Source organism: Rattus norvegicus, chromosome 15 (genome assembly GCF_036323735.1).
Source record: "Rattus norvegicus strain BN/NHsdMcwi chromosome 15, GRCr8, whole genome shotgun sequence".
In the NCBI taxonomy this organism is placed as follows: Eukaryota; Metazoa; Chordata; class Mammalia; order Rodentia; family Muridae; genus Rattus; species Rattus norvegicus.
In genome coordinates, this window is record NC_086033.1 from 29,425,730 (window position 1) to 29,443,622 (window position 17,893).

Genomic DNA, 17,893 nt, shown 5'->3' on the forward strand with positions numbered 1-17,893 from the left:
TGAGGATGTGCCCAATGTGGGGTAGTTGAGTATTGAAATGCATCTAGTTCTGTCTTCCTGAAGAACATCGCACTTGGTTCCATAGTGGCTGTCAAAGTTAGCACTCTCTCCAGCAGTGGATAAGTGTTCCCTTTACACTACATTTTCACTCACATAAGGTATTTATTTTATTGATTTTGGTCCTTATTACTGATGTAAGGTGAAATCTCATAGAGGTTTTAATTCACATTTTTCCTGAGGTCTAAAGATGTTGAAATTTTCTTTGAATATTTTTCAGCCATTTGTGTTTTTTATTTTGAGAACATTCTGTTTAGATCATACCCAGTTTTACTTAGGTTGTTTCTTTTCCTGATGAGCAGTCTTTTTATTTTTTATTTATTTATATTAGATATAATTCCTTGTACTAGCTGGTTTTGTGTGTCAACTTGACACAAGCTGGAGTTATCACAGAGAAAGGAGCCTCCCTTGAGGAAATGAGGAAATGCCTCCATGAGATCCAGCTGTAAAGCATTTTCTCAATTAGTGATCAAGGGTGGGAGGGCCCATTCTGGGTGGTGCCATCCCTGGGCTGTGTTGTATAAGAAAGCAGGCTGAGCAAGCCAGGGGAACAAGCCAGTAAGCAGCATTCATCCATGGCCTCTGCATCAGCTCCTGCTTCCTGACCTGCTTGAGTTCTGCCCTGACTTCCTTTGGTGATGAACAGCAATGTGGAAGTGTAAGCTGAATAAACCCTTTCCTCCCCAATTTGCTTCTTGTGCATAATGTGTTTGCAGGAATAGAAACTCTGACTATGACAGTCCTATATCATATGCATAATTGATAGTGATAATTTCTCCTTCCATAAAGTCCCATATTGTTCAAATCATGGCCTATATACAAGTTTTTCAGTTTCATGAAGTTCCACTTATCAATTATTGTTTTTAGCAACTGTGCTATTGATGTCCTGATCAGAAGGTTTTTTTCCTGTACCAATGATTTCAAGACTATTCCACATTTCTCTGTTAGATTCAGAATATCTTTACATCTATTCATGTCCTTGTTCTATTTATACTTGAGTTTTATGGACTTAATGTCTGGTCTTTAATTATATTCCCTTGATCAACATGTCTGTTTTAATGCCAATACCATGCTCTTTTTCTGACAATAATTTTGTAGAACAACTCAAAATCCAGGATTGTGATATCACAAGCAGTTCTTTTATTGTTCTTGATTGTTTTAGCCATCTATGTTTTTGGTGTGTCATATGAAGCTGAAGTATTTTTCTACTTGTGTGAAGATTTCTGTTGGAATTTTGATGCAGATTGCATTGTATCTGTCAATTGCTTTTTGTTAGGATGGCCACTTTCACTATATTAATCCTGCCAACCAATAAGCCTGGGGTATCATATCTGATTTCTTCTATTTCTTCTGTGTTTTAAAACTGTTCTATATACACTTTTCATTTACATGTGTAGAGTTTATACAAGATATTTCTATATTTTTGAGACTATTGTGATATGTGTTGTTTCAATGATTTCTTTCTTAATGTGTTTGTTTTTACTATATGGAAGTCTACTGAGTTATACATGTTTCTTTTCTCTCTTGCTGCTTTGCTGAAAGTGTTATCAGCTGTAGGAGTTCCTAGGGGAGTCTTTAACATATAAAAATCATATAATTGTCAAGTAAAGATACTTGACTTCTTCCTTCCTTATTTGTGTCTTCTTGATCTTTAATTGTCTTATAACTCTAGCTAAGATTTCAATCACTAAATTGATTAAATGGACAACTTTGTATGGTTCCTGATTTTGGTGGAAATGCTTTAAAATTTGCTCCATTTAGGTTGATTCTTGGTTGTGAGTTTGCTGTATATTGATTCTTTATTTTGTTGAGCCATGTCCCTTGTGTCTAGTCTCTTCAGGACTTCTATTATGAAGTCATGTTTATAAAAGTATCTCTTATTCGCCAGATGTAATTGTAGTCTCTGGAGCTTACTGCCTGTGTATACTAGCCTCAGTCTAGTCCTGGAAGCGTGGGAGCATCTTCACAGAAGCGGGGCCAGGGGGAAGTATGGAGAAGGGGAAAGGGGGATAACATTTGAAATGTAAATAATAAAATATTCAAGAAATATAAAATTTAAAAAAAGAAAGGGGGTGGGGACACAGAACTGGGTTAGACTGGAAAGAACAGATAAATACAATCAAGCTTCATTGCATAACATTCTCTAAGAACGAATAAAATGAGAAAAGGTAGATAAATTTTATCAGAGGTGCATTTGAATGTGTATATTCTTTTATATATGCTCACCACACTAAATACCGTAGGATACAAATAGTTCAGTAGCACTAGTGATTTCAGGCATCCACTGGGGACTGGAGACCTGCCTCCTTTGTGGAGCTTCCAAGTTTCTTTACAATGTGCTCTCCTGATCTCTGTGGCACAGGTTGAAGGGAAATCAGCAGAGGGCGCTGCCGCTTCAGATGTGGTTAACATCTCATTCACATGGTTGTTTAAAAGGACAGACTCACTGTGCAGACAGAGGTCCTTGTCTCTGAGTGAGGAGTTTGAGGAGATTCTGCAGAGGACTTGCCCTGTGACCTTGGTGCACTCAAGGACCAAGTGTCATTTCTTCTATGAACACGCTTCCTGATACCTGCTCTGTTCTCGTGCTCCTCCTAATGCTCCGTAAGTTATGTTCAACTCTAAGGGTTAATGATGTCCTTTTCTTACAACTCTAGAAGTCTTTAGTGTTCCTTCTCAAATAAAAAAGTAATTCCTCTGTATTTATGCATTTATGTACTTATTTATTCATTTTTATTATTTATTTTCAGGAAGGAGCAATGGAGACTCAGTGACCCAGACAGAAGGCCTGGTCACTCTCACAGAGGGGTCGCCTGTGATGCTGAACTGTACCTTTCAGACTGCTTATTCAGATATTTCCCTGTTCTGGTATGTGCAATATCTCAATAAAGCTCCTGAGCTACTCCTGAGGAGCTCTACAGACAACAAGAGGACCGAGCACGAAGGGTTCCACGCCGCTCTCCATAAGAGCAGCCGCTCCTTCCGTCTGCAGAAGCCCTCAGCACAGCTGTCAGACTCTGCCCTGTACTACTGTGCTGTGGAGACACAGTGAGGGAGACGGCAGGGGAAGCTGCACATGAACCAAGGGTGCAGGAGGGCTGAGGAGAGGGAAGGCCGGGGGAGGGAGGCTATGTGCTTTGGCTAAGTGATTGTTTTCCTAGCTGTCTGAAAATACCTACAAATCACAGGTCAAATTCCTAGAAATGTAGGTATTTGTGGTTATTTTGACAAGATAGGATGGATGTCAGTGCTAGTAAGAACCCAGGTTTTGATCCCCAGAAATAGCGCCAGACCTCTCCCAGAAAATACCTCCAGGGAAACCCTACCATGGAACTTAGCTCTACCTGGCTGTCTTACAAAATTGAGTGATTTAAGTTTTCTAACAATCGTCTGTTATTACCCCGCGAATTTATGACAAATGAAGAACATAGACTCTAGCATTCAAAATCTGCTTCAGTCTCACTCCATACGTTATGTACATTTTTCCTCGCCTAGGTACATCTTTCAAAGATTCCCTCCTTATTCCCATCTCAGTTCTTGTCTTTTGTTGTGAAGAGACACCACAATCAAGACAATTTACAAAAAGGGCATTTAATTGAGGGTTTAATCACAGTATCAGAGGGTGACCATTATGATGGGGAGTGTAGCAGTCAGGCAGGCAGGCAGGCAGGCATGGCCCTGGAGCAGTAGCTAAGGGCTTACATCTTATAACAAGCAAGGGGCAGAGAGAGGGAGAACTGGGTCTGGTTTTGGCTTTGAGATTTCTAAGATCACCACCAATGACATGTTTCTCCTGACATGATCTCACCTCATGATCCTTCCTAAACAATCTACCATCTAAGAACAAAACATTCAGATATTTGAGCCTATTGGGGCCATTCTCATTCAAACCACCATACTCCGTGACAGTCTTCACTTAGTGAATGTGCTCATGAAATACAGCTGGTGGAGCTTTCAAGATGATGCCCGGAGAGGGAGCTCGTTCCCTCCCTTCCCAGTTCTACATCTTGTGAAGGAGGGAGCTTGTGTATCAAGAAAACTCTCCCTATTAATGACCACTCTCTTCCTCCATTGCACTTTGACTAAATCCTGATAATGTGGTGTAGCCACTCACCTGGGATTTGGGTTCTTTGATAATATGGGAAAGGAGAGAAAGGTTTTGAATCTTCTCAATTCTCTAAACAAAATATTAGTTTAAACTCAAATGCTCTGGTATTCATGTTTATCTCTTTCTAAAGAAAGAAAGACCTGAAATTTAAAAAATAAAAAAAACAAACTGTAATGTGTGTTAAGAAAGACTCAGTTTTCTGTACATAAAGAAGTGAATGTTATCTTACAGTTTATGTAGAAAAATGGAATGTCAAATTGTGTTTCTACTCCAAAAACTCTTACTAATGGCCCAGCATAGAACAGAGTCTCTCAGGTGAGAGCTTGTCAAGACTGGAATGAGTGCTAAATCTAATAAAAAATCCCAGTGTCAGGCAAGGGAACCCTCCTTTAAAGTTGTTGGTCAGGGGATTTCTAGAGTTTCTTCCAAATAAAATTGGTTACTACCACTGCCATTGATTGCCTCATAGAACATGAAGGTAAGACCATTTTGTTTAGGGCACCATGTACTTCAGACATAGGGCTTGGAGGAATATATAACTAGAACTGCCCTGAAGACTCCTCCCTGAGGTGAGTTCTCATAGTGTGCAGAGGTGCTCTGTAAGACTCCACTGGAGAAAAGCAATGAATAATCATACCAAAATGTAAAGTCTCTGAAAGAAAACAATGACCAACGTGTCAGGATATCCACAGGGTGTAATAGCAGCACTTCCACATTGGGAGAAGCTAACATATGCCTTACTGAACTTAAGGCGCGTTCAGTAGGAGGGAACTTCAGCCTAAAACTCTAAACCTAGTAAAGTCCCCATGGCTGAGAATGTCATAGACACTAAAGGAGAACCCACTCCAGCCGCTTTCCTAAATCAGTGTAGCTCCTAACTGTATTCAAATTATTTATAATTACACACAGAGACAAATGTAGTTTTCAGCCCTCATCAAGGAACTTTCGTTTTGAAGCAGATGAGGCCACTACAGCGATGACAACTGACCCGAATGCAGAGTGAATGGCTATGAGATGTCCAGTCCCAGTTGTGCTCCAGAGTCCCTTATCCAGATAGACTCCAGGTATAAGAAGTGCCAGTGGTGGGGTCACATGGCATAGTCTTGAGTTTTAAACTGTGTTTAAAAAGTACAACATTTTGAAGACTGTTCTTCACCAAATGCCCCTCAATTACAATTTCACCCACCAGGTGATGAGGAAGTGGCCATAAACATATTTTGGATCTGGCTCGGTTGCATGGCTGAGTCCACAGTCTCTCCATTGTAGATGCTGCCAACATCATTTCTCAGCTTTTAGCCAATGCTGGTTTACATTATGAGTATTTGCTTCCTGGTTCCTTAACTCAAATCAAAGTGGTTTATTTCCAGACAGTGTCTGGTGTTGGAACCTGTATCTCTCCCCCCTCCCTAACTGCTTCTAATATGCTTTTCTGCTCTCACTGTTCACTGCTTCGACACTTTGTGCTCTCTGACCTGTCTAAGGAGGATTTGTCCTTAGTGAGCTGCCTTTGCAAAAATTGCCTCACAGAATGGACCTGTTAAGGTTCTCAATGCCCTCATTTTGATTGATCACGCACACACGCGCGCGCGCGCGCGCGCACACACACACACACACTGGGGGAGGCAGGCAGGAGAAGAAGAGGGGGAGGGAGAGGGAGATTAACCCTTGCTAGACTGAGAATTGTGGTACTGGAACAGGAAGTCGATTCTCATAACCACTGCCCACTGGTGTCCATGCTCTGCATAGTTTCCTCCTGTAGGCAGGACTTACAGTATGGCAGGTGGCAATCCTAAGTTATGTTGAATTCATAAGAAAGGAAGGCACTACACAGGTAACTAAGGCTCTCATCACTTTACCATTTGTTGATGGGACTTAGAGTTCACCAAACTGAAGATTGTCTGTGCTGGACTTGTTATTTTAAATGTACTTTCACAATGTTTATTTGAATATATACTTCTAAATTCACTTATTCATATGGAAACACATGTGCAATATTCTTAGCTGCATAAATCACACATCTTTCTCCGCATTTTGATGACATATTCTAGAAATCTAGTAACTCCTCAGTTTCTGAATTCTGTGTTCCTGGCTTTTGTTTGAAATGAGTAAAGAAGCTGTGATTTTATCACTGTATAATATTTTTCTCCCATTTCATTTCATAACTTTATATTCTTCTTTTTAAAACCTATAAGCCTTACAGTTAGACACACATTACCCTTTCCATGTGGATGATTACCAATCCTCCTTATTCACCCTGGGAAGGCAGCAGGAACAGAGGAAAGTCCACAGCAGTTGGGAACTTCTCAGTTCTCAGTTGAGCCTCTTGAGGACACTCCTCTCTGCAAAATGAACGGTTTTGCCATAGATTACAGTCAACTCAAGGAAACCTCCCATCTCTGCCCTGCCCTGCCATCCCCTCTCATCTTAACTCACCTCTCCCCATAGCATATTTAGCTTTATACTACCTGTGCTTACTACCCTATTTTCTTACCAACTCATTCTTGTCTTACTACCCCATTTTAGTTTCCTGGCTTTGGGAGGGTGAATGGGATAATAGTGGGTTCTGGAACGAGTTGTAGGAGGTGTTGGGAGGTGGTGGTCATGAGTGTATTATGTTCGTGTATGAAATTACTGAATAATTATTTTTTAAAACCTCTTCCACTTTCAGTAAATGTTCCGACAGAACATTTGCTCTACCTTACACAGAGGGTAGAGGCAGGCCAAGGAAAAGAAAATGTCTCTTCTTAGTTGTTTCTTCAGTGTTATTAGGATGAAGGTTTCTAAAGCTCCTTCAGCTCAGAGCAACCTCTGTCTACCTCATCAAACTTTATTTGCTTCCTGGGAAGGAGTGAGCTGCTGTCTGCTCACCTTGTTGACCTTGTTGTGTACACGAAAGCTCAGAGAACCCTGTGAGTGTCACTGCCTCAGTAGGTGTTCTTCACAGAAAGAACAGTGTGTGGCTTTAGTCTGAACAGAGACCCTCCTGTGGCTGAGTTCCCCACACAGCACTGACGCTGTAGGAGGGGGCAGAGCCCAGGGGCGCCCCACCATGATGGCTGCACCCGTGAATGTTCAGCAGCTGCTCATCCCTTGTCCCTCAGGGTCCTTCCCTGCATGTGTGACACTCTCATCTGGGTCACCTGAAGCTCACACAGGAATTCTGTTTGTCTCAGGCGTGGGGAGCTTTCAGGTTCAGTGCAGGAAGGGTGAACATCTCACCAAATGAGGATCCCCTGAGAATGGGACCAAGGGAGCTGGGTGCTCCTCTGCCCTGAGTCACAAGTGCTGAGGTGGACACAACCTGAGCCTTGCGGAGTAGGAGACCAGGGTCCCAGCCTCAGGCACTTTCAGGGGGGTTGGCATGGTCCCTGAAAGCAACAAGCAGAGAAAGTGCAATCTTGGGAAGTGCTTCATTCCTATGGGATAAATCTGAGCTGCCATTTACTTGTGTTTTGTTAGAAAAAGATATCTGATTCTTGAGGAACATTTTCACCGAAGAGTAAAAATTGTACAAAATTACATTAATGAATTCTGATCAAACTAGAGGTAATTAATTGTTTTAATACTGTATGAGACAACTACAGGCTTAGATGTCATAATGTTTACTGTGAGCTAGTTTTGAGGAGATTGTGTGTGTGTGTGTGTGTGTGTGTGTGTGTGTGTGTGTGTGTGTGTGTTCTTACTAGTTTCATTTCTTAAGTAATCTTCATTATGGTGAAACTTTAAAATGCACTCCTGTGTTGTTATGAATGCAAGCCCATGGTTTCCTGCAGTCACCATGTGCACCAGCACACCAGGGCTGCTGCCCCACCCTGCCCCTGTCACTCTAGACTGCACACTCCTGCATTAGTTTCCCCAGTGTTCTTCCTTCGTACACAGTCACCATTTTCTGCAGCATTTAGAACACATCTTGACTATTACAGGAGTGTCCCACATTTTAAAATGCATTCCAAAGCTAGGAAACCATTACACTTATGCTATATCTCTATTTTCTCTTTTTTTCTTCCTTTCTTCCTTCCTTTCTTTCTTCCTCTCTCTCTCTCTCTCTCTCTCTCTCTCTCTCTCTCTCTCTCTCTCTCTCTCTCCCTACTGCAGTGATTTCATTTAAATTATTTCACAGTGAAGACTGGTTTTTGTAAGGTTTGTTAGTGAGTCTATGCCAATGTCAACCCATGCAGAGGTTCTGAGGAAGACAGATGAGAGCATCAGAATCCCTGGAGCTGGAGTTACAGGCAGCTGTGAGGCACCTGGTGCAGATGTTAGGAAGGGAACTAAGGTCCTACCAGGACAGCAGGCACCATTATCTGCTGACCCATCTTTCAGGCAGCAGTTCATGGTCTTTCGGGAGAGCACGCACCTGTTCCCTGGTTGTTGTTTCTCTGAGTTTCCAGGCTACTGTGCGGCTGAAGCATGTTCTCTTTGATGTGCCCGGTCCTCCCCTGCTCCTGGTTTCCTAAGTACATAGAACCCCAGGGTCATCTCAAAATGTACCCTTCCCTCACTGTTCTCCACCCAGATTCTAGGCAGGTCTGGCTTGTGAGGAGCTTCAGACTCTGAAGTCAGGGAGGAAACAACACAGGGTATGGCCTCTTAGGGTTCCTGGGTGGAGCTGATTAGTCTCAGGAGGAGGGGTCACTTCACCATCCCCACTGTCACCACAGCCCAGGGGTTGGTTACTTGCTTCTGTTTCCAGCAGCCACACAAGCACCATGAAGAGGCTGCTGCGCTCTCTGCTGGGGCTTCTGTGCACCCAGGTTTGCTGTGAGTCTGGCTGTCAGCATTCAGGGCACCTGAGAGGATCTGGCTCAGCACATGGAGGGGTGGGGGTGAAGCTTAGGAGTCCTGCAGAGCTCCCACCTTCTCAGAGGACATGTTCAAGGCTCTGTGGGCACTGCAATGACAGTCATCAGTGTCTCTTTCTCTGTTTCTAATCAGGGGTGAAAGGGCAGCAAGTGCAGCAGAGTCCTGTGTCCTTGGTTCTGCAGGAGGGAGAGAACGCAGAGCTGCAGTGCAAATTTTCCACCACAGCAACTGAGCTGCAGTGGTTTTTCCAACGTCCTGGGGGAAGCCTGGTCAGCCTGTTGAACAATCCTTCTGGGACAAAGCAGAGTGGAAGACTGACATCCACGACAGTGGTTAAGGAACAAAGCAGCTCTTTGCACATTTCTTCCTCCCAGACCACAGACTCGGGCACTTATTTCTGTGCTATGAATCCACAGTGCTCCCCACACACCTGCAGCCTGTACACAAAACTTCAGCTGGGTGGGTGAGTGCCTAACCAGTCACAAGACATCAGGAAGCCACCACAGAATGTCTGCCAGGGTTAATATCATTTTTTTATTTATATTTGTAGAATTTTAACTTCATGTAAGCTTTGGCCTATGAGGTTAAGGACTTTGGTTTTTATCTTTATTGTTCAATACATGCTTTGTTCTGAGGCATAGATGTCCATTCTAGAACTAATAGAGAGGCTGACAGGAGGTTTGAATCAATGTGATCATTTAAGCCACACTGCAAAGACAGCTGCTGTGCTCTCTGCTGGGGCTTCTGTGCACCCAGGTTTGCTGTGAGTCTGGCTGTCAGCATTCAGGGCACCTAAGGATCTGGCTCAGGAAATGAAGAGGTGAGGGAAAGCTGCTCCATTGTTCTGCAGAGCACCCATCTTCTCAGAGGTCATGGGAGTGTTTACAGGGCTCCTGGATGCTGCAATGACAACCATCTGTGAAACAGCTATTTCTCTGTTTCTAATCAGTGGTGAAAGGGCAAGAAATTGTAAGGAGAAACGGAGTGGAAATCAAAGGCAGGCATCCAGGTAGTACTGCTGTGGATGGGGTCAGGGTTAGTGAAGAGAAATCAAACTGCAGCAACAGCCAGAAGATCAAGCCATGTAAGCTATAGGAGGCACAGAAAGGTGGATGCTCCAGCATTCTTATCGCTGCTATGAAAAAATGCAACCTAGAGGGTGAAAGAATGTATTGTGCTTTTGCTTCCAGGTCATAGTTCATCGTTGGTGGTAATCAAGGCAGGAACTCAAACAGGAGATTCAAATAGAAACCGTGGAGAAAGTCTGTTGCTAACTCACTCACAGACTCATTCTTCATTAGCTTCCTTACATAGACCTGGTCACTTTCCCACAAAATGGTGGCACCCACAGTGGGCTGGTCTCCAATACATCAAAAAATGCTCCTTAGCATTATAGTGTAATTTTATTAAATTTACAGAAAACTTTAGGGTATATTGAAGCTATTGAATCTTCCAGTTCATTCTTTTGAGTTATCTTTTCATTCATTTAACTTTACTTGTCACTGCTTTGAGATTTTCTAGACAGACATCTGAAGATCTTCAAGAAAATAACTATAAAATATGAAAAAAGAACTCAACCATGTATTATTATTAAACAGTATATATAACACTATTACACATAGTTTAAATAACTTTAAATAGAATGTTTTCAAAGCTTTTACAACTTGATAAAAGAGAATGACTGACTCATTCTATAATGAACAATATAATGACTCTCTTAATGCGCATGCATGGGATAAGGACAAATACTTAGAATTCAGCTATGGATTGTCTGGTTTAGTACAGCGGAGGTTGTGGGGTCTCCATGACTTTAGTAGGTGATGGAGGCCATTACAGAAAACCACAGCAATTCAAAGTGAGGAGCTGTGGATCCTAGTGATGGTGGGTGTGTCTACAGTACAACCCCTGTTCCTGCTGAGACTCAAGAAACCCTGGAGAAGTCAGCAGGAAAGATGGTGGAAGCCAGAGGGTCAGGTGATGCTGTGTAACTAACTGTGTCTCCTGGGAATGTTGGAAGCTGCACAGATGAGATCTCACCAACATAACTGCCTCAACAGGAGCTGAAACACAGCAGCTAAAGTGGACAGGGAAAGCACACACAGTCTCCATTCTAGACAATGAACTACTGGAAACCAAGAATGCCGATGATGGGGAAATGGTCTTTCCCTGAGAGGAGCACACCAATTGGTTATCCAATACTGATTGGTCAGTACTGAAGACATACACACAATTAACATAGAGACTGAAGAAATTGTATTTCTGTATGCATGAATAAATGTGTATGCACATACATATGTAACAATATTTAATGAAAACAGAGGACATAGATTTGAAGAGCAAGGAGAAATAGATGGCCAGTTTGGGGAAGAGGAAAGGGAAGGAGGGGTTGATGTGATTATATGTAATTCCCAATACTAAGAGAAACATAAAATTAGTGGAAAAGTTATGTTTATGGTTTAATAATAATTTGTACAAGTAGTTTGTATTCGGGGTAAATAAAACATAACTCATGTCAAATTCAGCCATTTACTTATTTTATGATGGTTTAATATAAGTAATGTGCATTTTCATTTCCTCATTTCTTATGAGTGGCTTCTTGTTTTCCAGAAGGAAGTAGTTTTAGGCAAGATAGGAAGATGGGGACTTGGAGAAATGTCTGGAAGGGAAGGAAAGAAAGCCATCCTGTGGTTGACCTCAACATAGGTCAGAAATATTGTCCCCCAGAGTGTCCATGAATTTCCTCAAGGCCTGAACCTTAAGCTCAAAAATCTGCTGAGGGAAGACCTTCCTATGTGGCCACAGGGGGGCAGTGCTGCTTCAGAGCAGCGGAGGGCTCTGGCTCTTCTGCACCGCTCAGTAAGATGGAATTTAAATTGTTTAAAATAAGTAAAGCCTTATGTCCTATGTTGCCTAAGTTTACTTAGAGATCAAATCCATGGATCTATCCAGTCATTTACCTATAGTATATCTGTTAATCCTGGGCCCTTCTTGTCAACAAACAGGAATTTGCAAGTGAACACTAGGAAGATGCACGTTATCCTTCAAGGACAAGGGCACATTAACTTCTCTATTGTCCATCTCTAAGGTTGTCACCCACATGTGGTCCTTCTCAAGCCACACTGATATAACCCAGTGCTTTCCACTGGGAAATCTGTGTTTCATTTGAAGCCAGTTCAATCTTCTCCATCAAGATCTTCTCTGACTGGATGGGGAGGCGATATCCACACTCTTTCCTTCATCATCTTCTCTAGACACATAGGTATCTGTGGTCGTCTTCAGTTTTCTGTTCCTGAGTGCTGAGGCTAGTTCAAAGACTAGAACTGTGCCTGTCATGGAAAGACACGGAAACACAACCCAGAGAGTTGGAAGTTAGGCACTCAGCGAATGATAGCACTTCTTCCTCATCCTTCTTTGACTTTTTCAGTTTTCAAGTCTCTGTATTCAGTCACAGTCTTAAAATAAATATTCAATGAGAATCTTAGAGATAGTTGAAATCACCCATCCTCTCTGGCAGTATCAGAGACCCTCACCATTGATATGGAGCAGCTTTGGCCAACGTCTCCCTGCTGTGCATGTTACAGGACTTTTTTACCAAGCAGCCATGTGTCACTATAAGGACTGTTCAGGTGTCACTGTGCTGTGTGGCTCCATTTTCTCTGCTTCGGATCCTGTCCTAACTACCCTCGGTGCAGGACTGTAATGTAGAACTGGTAAAACGGAATAACCCTTTGTTGTTTTGGGTCAGAGTTTCATCATAGCAGGAAGTAATTAATACAGAAATTAATCCCAGGAGCATGAGGGTGTTGCTATGTCGAACCTGACCATGCTGCCTTTTGGGAAGATTGTGGGAGTCTTTTGGAATTTTGGAAGAGAAAGGCCATAAGTGCTCAGAATGTAATGAGCTCTACTGCTGGGGTGTTAGGACATAAGAATCATGTGAGATGTACAGACAGTGTAGGCCTGGCTTAGAAGATTTAAAAGAGAAGAAAAACCCTACCAGGACAGTTGATTAGATGATTTGAATTAAAATCTGTGCAAATGAATCCTCTGCTTTTTGGGGACAATTTGTTCTGATGAGGTAGGCCTGAAGAGTCAGTTGTAATGAACATGGGATTAACTGAAGCAAATCTTCTTGGAATTCTCTCCTAAGGTTCCACACACAGAAACTGTGGTCTGGGGAGATCAGGGCTTCAACTGTAAAAACAACATAGCAATCAAAGTGTAAGAGTCTCACATATGACACCGTTTGCAGAGCAGAAGCTGCAGGACAGAAGGGAACGTGGGAGAAGCTAAGGCTTAGCACCAGGAATTTACTTTGTCTGCTCCAAGTGGACTCTGGTTCTTACCACTTGGAGTAAGAAGTTTGTAACTTGTTTTGGATTTTACAGGAACAGAGTGTTAGAGAAGTTTAGATATTAAAAAGGTTTTGAACCTTTAAAGTACTTAAAATATTTTAAAAGACTGGTTATTTAAAAGTTATATTTTGTTTTATATTGTGATACTAAAATGAGAACTTGTAGCTCAACAAGAAAAGAAAGATTGTCGTTTAATAATGATTTTTATGTATCAGGTTGACAAGTGGTAAGTTGTGATGGATAATTTTTTGTCAACTTGACACAAAGTAGATACCCAGGAAAAAGGAACCACAATCCAAAACTTGTATTTGACTTACTAACGGTTCGGAGGCATGTATGTGAACATTTTCTTCATTGACAATTGATATGAGCTTGACATCCATGTTTGACATCCATTTTGGTAGATATCCCTGGGAAGCTTGCCTTTTCCAAAGTTAGATGTAGGAGGAGAGAATCTGGAGAACAAGAAACTGGGAGGAGGGTCTGAGAAGAGAGGGTAGAGGGGAAACTGTACGTGGGATGTTATATATGAAGGAAGAATAAATAAAAATAATTGATTCGGAAGTGCCCAGCTCACTGTTAGCACTGTCACTCTTGGGCAAGAGGTCCTTGATAGTATAAAAATCAAGATGTGCAAGCCAGGAGAGCAAGCCAGTGAGCGCTTTTTGTTTATGTTTCCTGACACGATTTCAGCCTGAAATCCTGACTTGACTTGTTTAGGGATACACAATAATCTGAAATGTAAACCGCAGAAATCATTTCCTCTCCAAGTTGCTTCTGGTCATTATATTTATCTTGGCAGTAGAAAAAAAAAGCTAATTCACACACCAAAAGAGGCAGCCCATCCTTTGCGCTGGCTTTTTTATTTGCTAGCCTGTGGTGTCTTGTAGGAGCATTCTTCTTAGCCTATGTGTGTGTGTCTATATGCTTCTAGGATTGAGAACCTTTAAATTTATCCTTTCTTTCATCATATCATCAAGCTATCAGCACACATTAATTGTACAAATTACTGACTTGTGAAATATTAATATACACATATGTGGTGAGGTTTTTCATATTCATCTTGCCTTCACTCTCCATTGTCCTCTTTTTTTTCTCTGCCCCTGTTCCCCTCCCCTTACGCATTTGTCTAACTTACAGTTTTAGGTCATCTTTACTTTCCCCCATCTTTTTATATTTGTGTGTGTGTGTGTATGTGTGTGTGTGTGTGTGTGTGTTTTCATATAGAAGAATACTTATGTGTTGTGTGTCCCTACATGTCTGCTTTACTTATAATATCACGTCCTTCAATACCATCCATGTTCCTACAGATGTTGTGAGTTGCTATTTCCTCATAGATGAATATCACTCTGTTGTTTTAGGTACAAGATTTTCTCCATTCATCAGTAGACAGGGGGTGCATGAGCTGCACCTCCATTTTGGCAATGGTTTTAGTGCTAAAATAAATGCGCATATGCAGGTATCTCTTGAGCAAAATGGGAAGTACTTTCTATGTCAGAAAGAGCTTCAGACAAAGTGTTTGTGAAGGGTGGAGCCTGCTGAAAGGACTGAGGTGCCTGTGAAGTTGGAGTCTGTTCTGTGGGGAGATAAAAGGCCACCTGAGTTCCCCACGTGCTTCAGTCTAGGAGGAATGGACAAGATCCTGACAGCATCGTTTTTACTGCTAGGCCTTCACCTGGCTGGTGAGTCATGGAGGAGAAACCCAAAGATAATGTGGACTAATGGATTAATGTGGAGGCACAAGAGAATTGAGGCACCAGGAAGTCATGATATCATAAGCAGGAAGTAATTCCTGCGAAGCTAACAACAGTTGTTATTTCTCTACACAGGGGTGAGTGGCCAGCAGGAGAGACGTGACCAGCAGCAGGTAAAACAAAGTCCCATATCTCTGACAGTCTGGGAAGGAGGACCCACATTTCTGAGCTGCAGTTATGAGGACAGTGCTTTTGACTACTTCCCATGGTATCAGCAGTTCCCTGGGGAAGGCCCTGTACTCCTGATAGCCATACGATCAGTGTCCAATAAAAAGGAAGATGGCCGATTCACAGTCTTCCTCAGGAAAAGTGAGAAACAGCTCTCCTTGCACATCGAAGACTCTCAGCCTGGAGACTCAGCCACCTACTTCTGTGCAGCAAGGGCACAGTGCTCTCCACACACCTGCAGCCCAGACCCAAACCTGCAGCTGAGGCTCCAGCAAAGCCCTGCTGCGGGCTGAGCCTGGCAGAGATGCACAGGAGTTGTCATTTGCAGGAGCAGGTGAAGGGGTCACTCAGTGAGTGTGAGGATTAGACCATTGGTCCAGAGACAGACCAAGCTGGAGTCATGGCTTGTTTTCTCCTGTCTCCCTCAAGAGCAGCTGGCGTCTTCCATCCATTCCCTTAGCTAGTTTAGATGAACCACTTTGCTGCGTAGTTGTATAAATAGTTCTTTGTGTGATTGGTTTGTGGCAACTATAAATTACAGAGTCCCTGTTTCCCTGCACTGTTGTCAACAGTGTTCTGAATGTGTGGTGTTACAGTGCAGTGTCAGGAGGCAATGACTTTGATCCTGGGATAGGAATCACATAGAGCTTTCTTTTACCTTAATTTCCTCTGATGACCAGAGTAGTGGTGATTCACATGACCACTTCCTCTTGTTTTGCCTCTCATATCATCATCTACCTCCAACAAATTCAAGTATGCAAAGCAGGAGGTTTTCACAAGGATGCAGTCATGTCTACAATAGACAGAAGACATCAGTGGGGAATGAAGAATTCAATTTCCTCATATAATGAAAATGCATAACCTTCACTAAAGAAATGATTTCACATGTATATTTCATAGATGAACAAAATATAAAGTGGATGTAAAACTCCTATCATATAAAATCAGCTCCCATCTGTACGGCCATCTGCAATGCACAGAATTGAAAAAGGACCTCTTATTGCATAACACTTTGCAAGGTTTACTCATTTGGTGCTGTAGAAATGCCAACCAGATTTCTAATGGAAAAACTTTCATTGTCTTATACGTTTAAATAGTTTCTTGTCACAGAGTTGATGTGACAAGATGGAAGCCAAGTGAGAAGGAATGTGAGCCTAGGATTGGGAATCTAGCCTTAGCAACACAGTGGAACTCTGTCTCAGGAGAACAAAATGAACAAAAACACTGTGGAAGATATTTAATTTAAGAATGTGAATGCTATAAATTCTCTTTCTCATCCACAGTGAACAGATTTTCAGTATCACAAAGGGAAAGTTACAAAGGAAAATAAAGCCAGTTGGCATTAAGCATAGGAGATATATCTCAAAATACCAGTAAGTGACCTTCCCATGTCCTTCAAAGTCTTCTATCCTTGTCACATTTTAAACTAGAGTCAGAAATTGGAAACAGTATTTGCATCTGATTGGGGTAGGATTCACAGAATGCAAACACTGAGCTGGACATCAGCAGGAGAGGGAATGCATACTTAAGGATGTACCACAGAGAATTTGGAAACTCTGGGTACCTTGAGGCCGAACCCTGAGCTTCCTCTGGAATGGAAGGCTGGAAATTATTTAAAAAGAGCTGAGAGAGAGTTTTGACAGATTGATGTAGTATAACATAACAATAACCAGTTCGGTGTCTTCCTGTGGTGGGCAAGCAAACGTCTGCTTTTGGAGTTTGAGGTTTGACATAAATTCCTTTGCCAGATGCATTTTCAGCCTGCAGTCAATTGTGTGTGTGGGTCTCCATGCTTCAGTGTCTGAAGAAATAAATATTTTGGCCATTGCTGATGTAGTCATGGTTTTGTGAGAGAAAGATGATTTACAGAAGGGTTTTCTTTTTCTGAAAACTCTAACAATAACTGAAGAACAACACCAAGTATAGGCTCCTGTGACAGTGAATGGCATCACTGAACATCTAGATACTGAAGCTCCTCACTTTCATTCTTCTCCTTCTCCAACTCCTGCCAAGATTCCCAGAGCTATGTCATCGGATAAGCCTTTGTCGGGGCCATTGTCTCTTGAGGACCCAACACAACAGTTCAGTCTCACAAATCTGTTTTGATTTTATTTTTCTGTGATGTTTTGGAGATGTGAATTCCCAGTGGTTTTGGGTAAGGAGGAAGGAAGGGTAAGGATTTCTGGTTTGTCTCTGCAAAAAGCCAGGATTGGTGATCATGTTTCACCTTTAATCAGACTGGAGTCAGAACAGTTGAAAGTTGAGTGAGTATAGGCAATAGAGTGGGGACTCATGCTTATCTTCCCAACTCCCCTTTCCAGTCTACCAACTTCATGTTCGTTCTCCCTCTCTCAGCTTCAAAAAACAAAATAAAACAAAAGTATCACCCACCCCAAACAACAAAATCAAAACCCACAAAATAATAATCAAAACAACAAACAGGCCAATATATTTAAACGTGCCAAAACAAAGCAAAACTGAAATGACAGGCATAATGGGAGGGGAAAACCTGAATAAATATGCTATATGAACAAAAGTGTTGATTGTAAAAAGGAAGAAGCTATTGCAGTTGGTTCCTGGTGCTAAATGAAACCACTTTTCTTCCATGTCAACCACGACATCAGTGAGGCAGCTCTGTCTCCTAACTC

The 17,893-nt window shown here is 42.0% G+C and overlaps 1 pseudogene and 2 gene segments (V, D, J or C); all 3 read left to right on the forward strand.

Moving 5' to 3' along the window:
• The first annotated feature begins 2,609 nt into the window (after window positions 1–2,609).
• LOC102551082 (T-cell receptor alpha chain V region CTL-F3-like) lies at window positions 2,610–3,159 on the forward strand (annotated as a pseudogene).
• Window positions 3,160–8,874: 5,715 nt separating this feature from the next.
• On the forward strand, window positions 8,875–10,487 carry Trav22l (T cell receptor alpha variable 22 like). The segment is given in 2 exon segments: window positions 8,875–8,926; window positions 9,101–10,487. Coding segments are annotated over 2 exon segments (387 nt in total).
• Window positions 10,488–14,953: 4,466 nt separating this feature from the next.
• On the forward strand, window positions 14,954–15,538 carry LOC134482208 (T cell receptor alpha variable 23/delta variable 6-like). The segment is given in 2 exon segments: window positions 14,954–15,005; window positions 15,153–15,538. Coding segments are annotated over 2 exon segments (438 nt in total).
• Window positions 15,539–17,893: the final 2,355 nt, after the last annotated feature.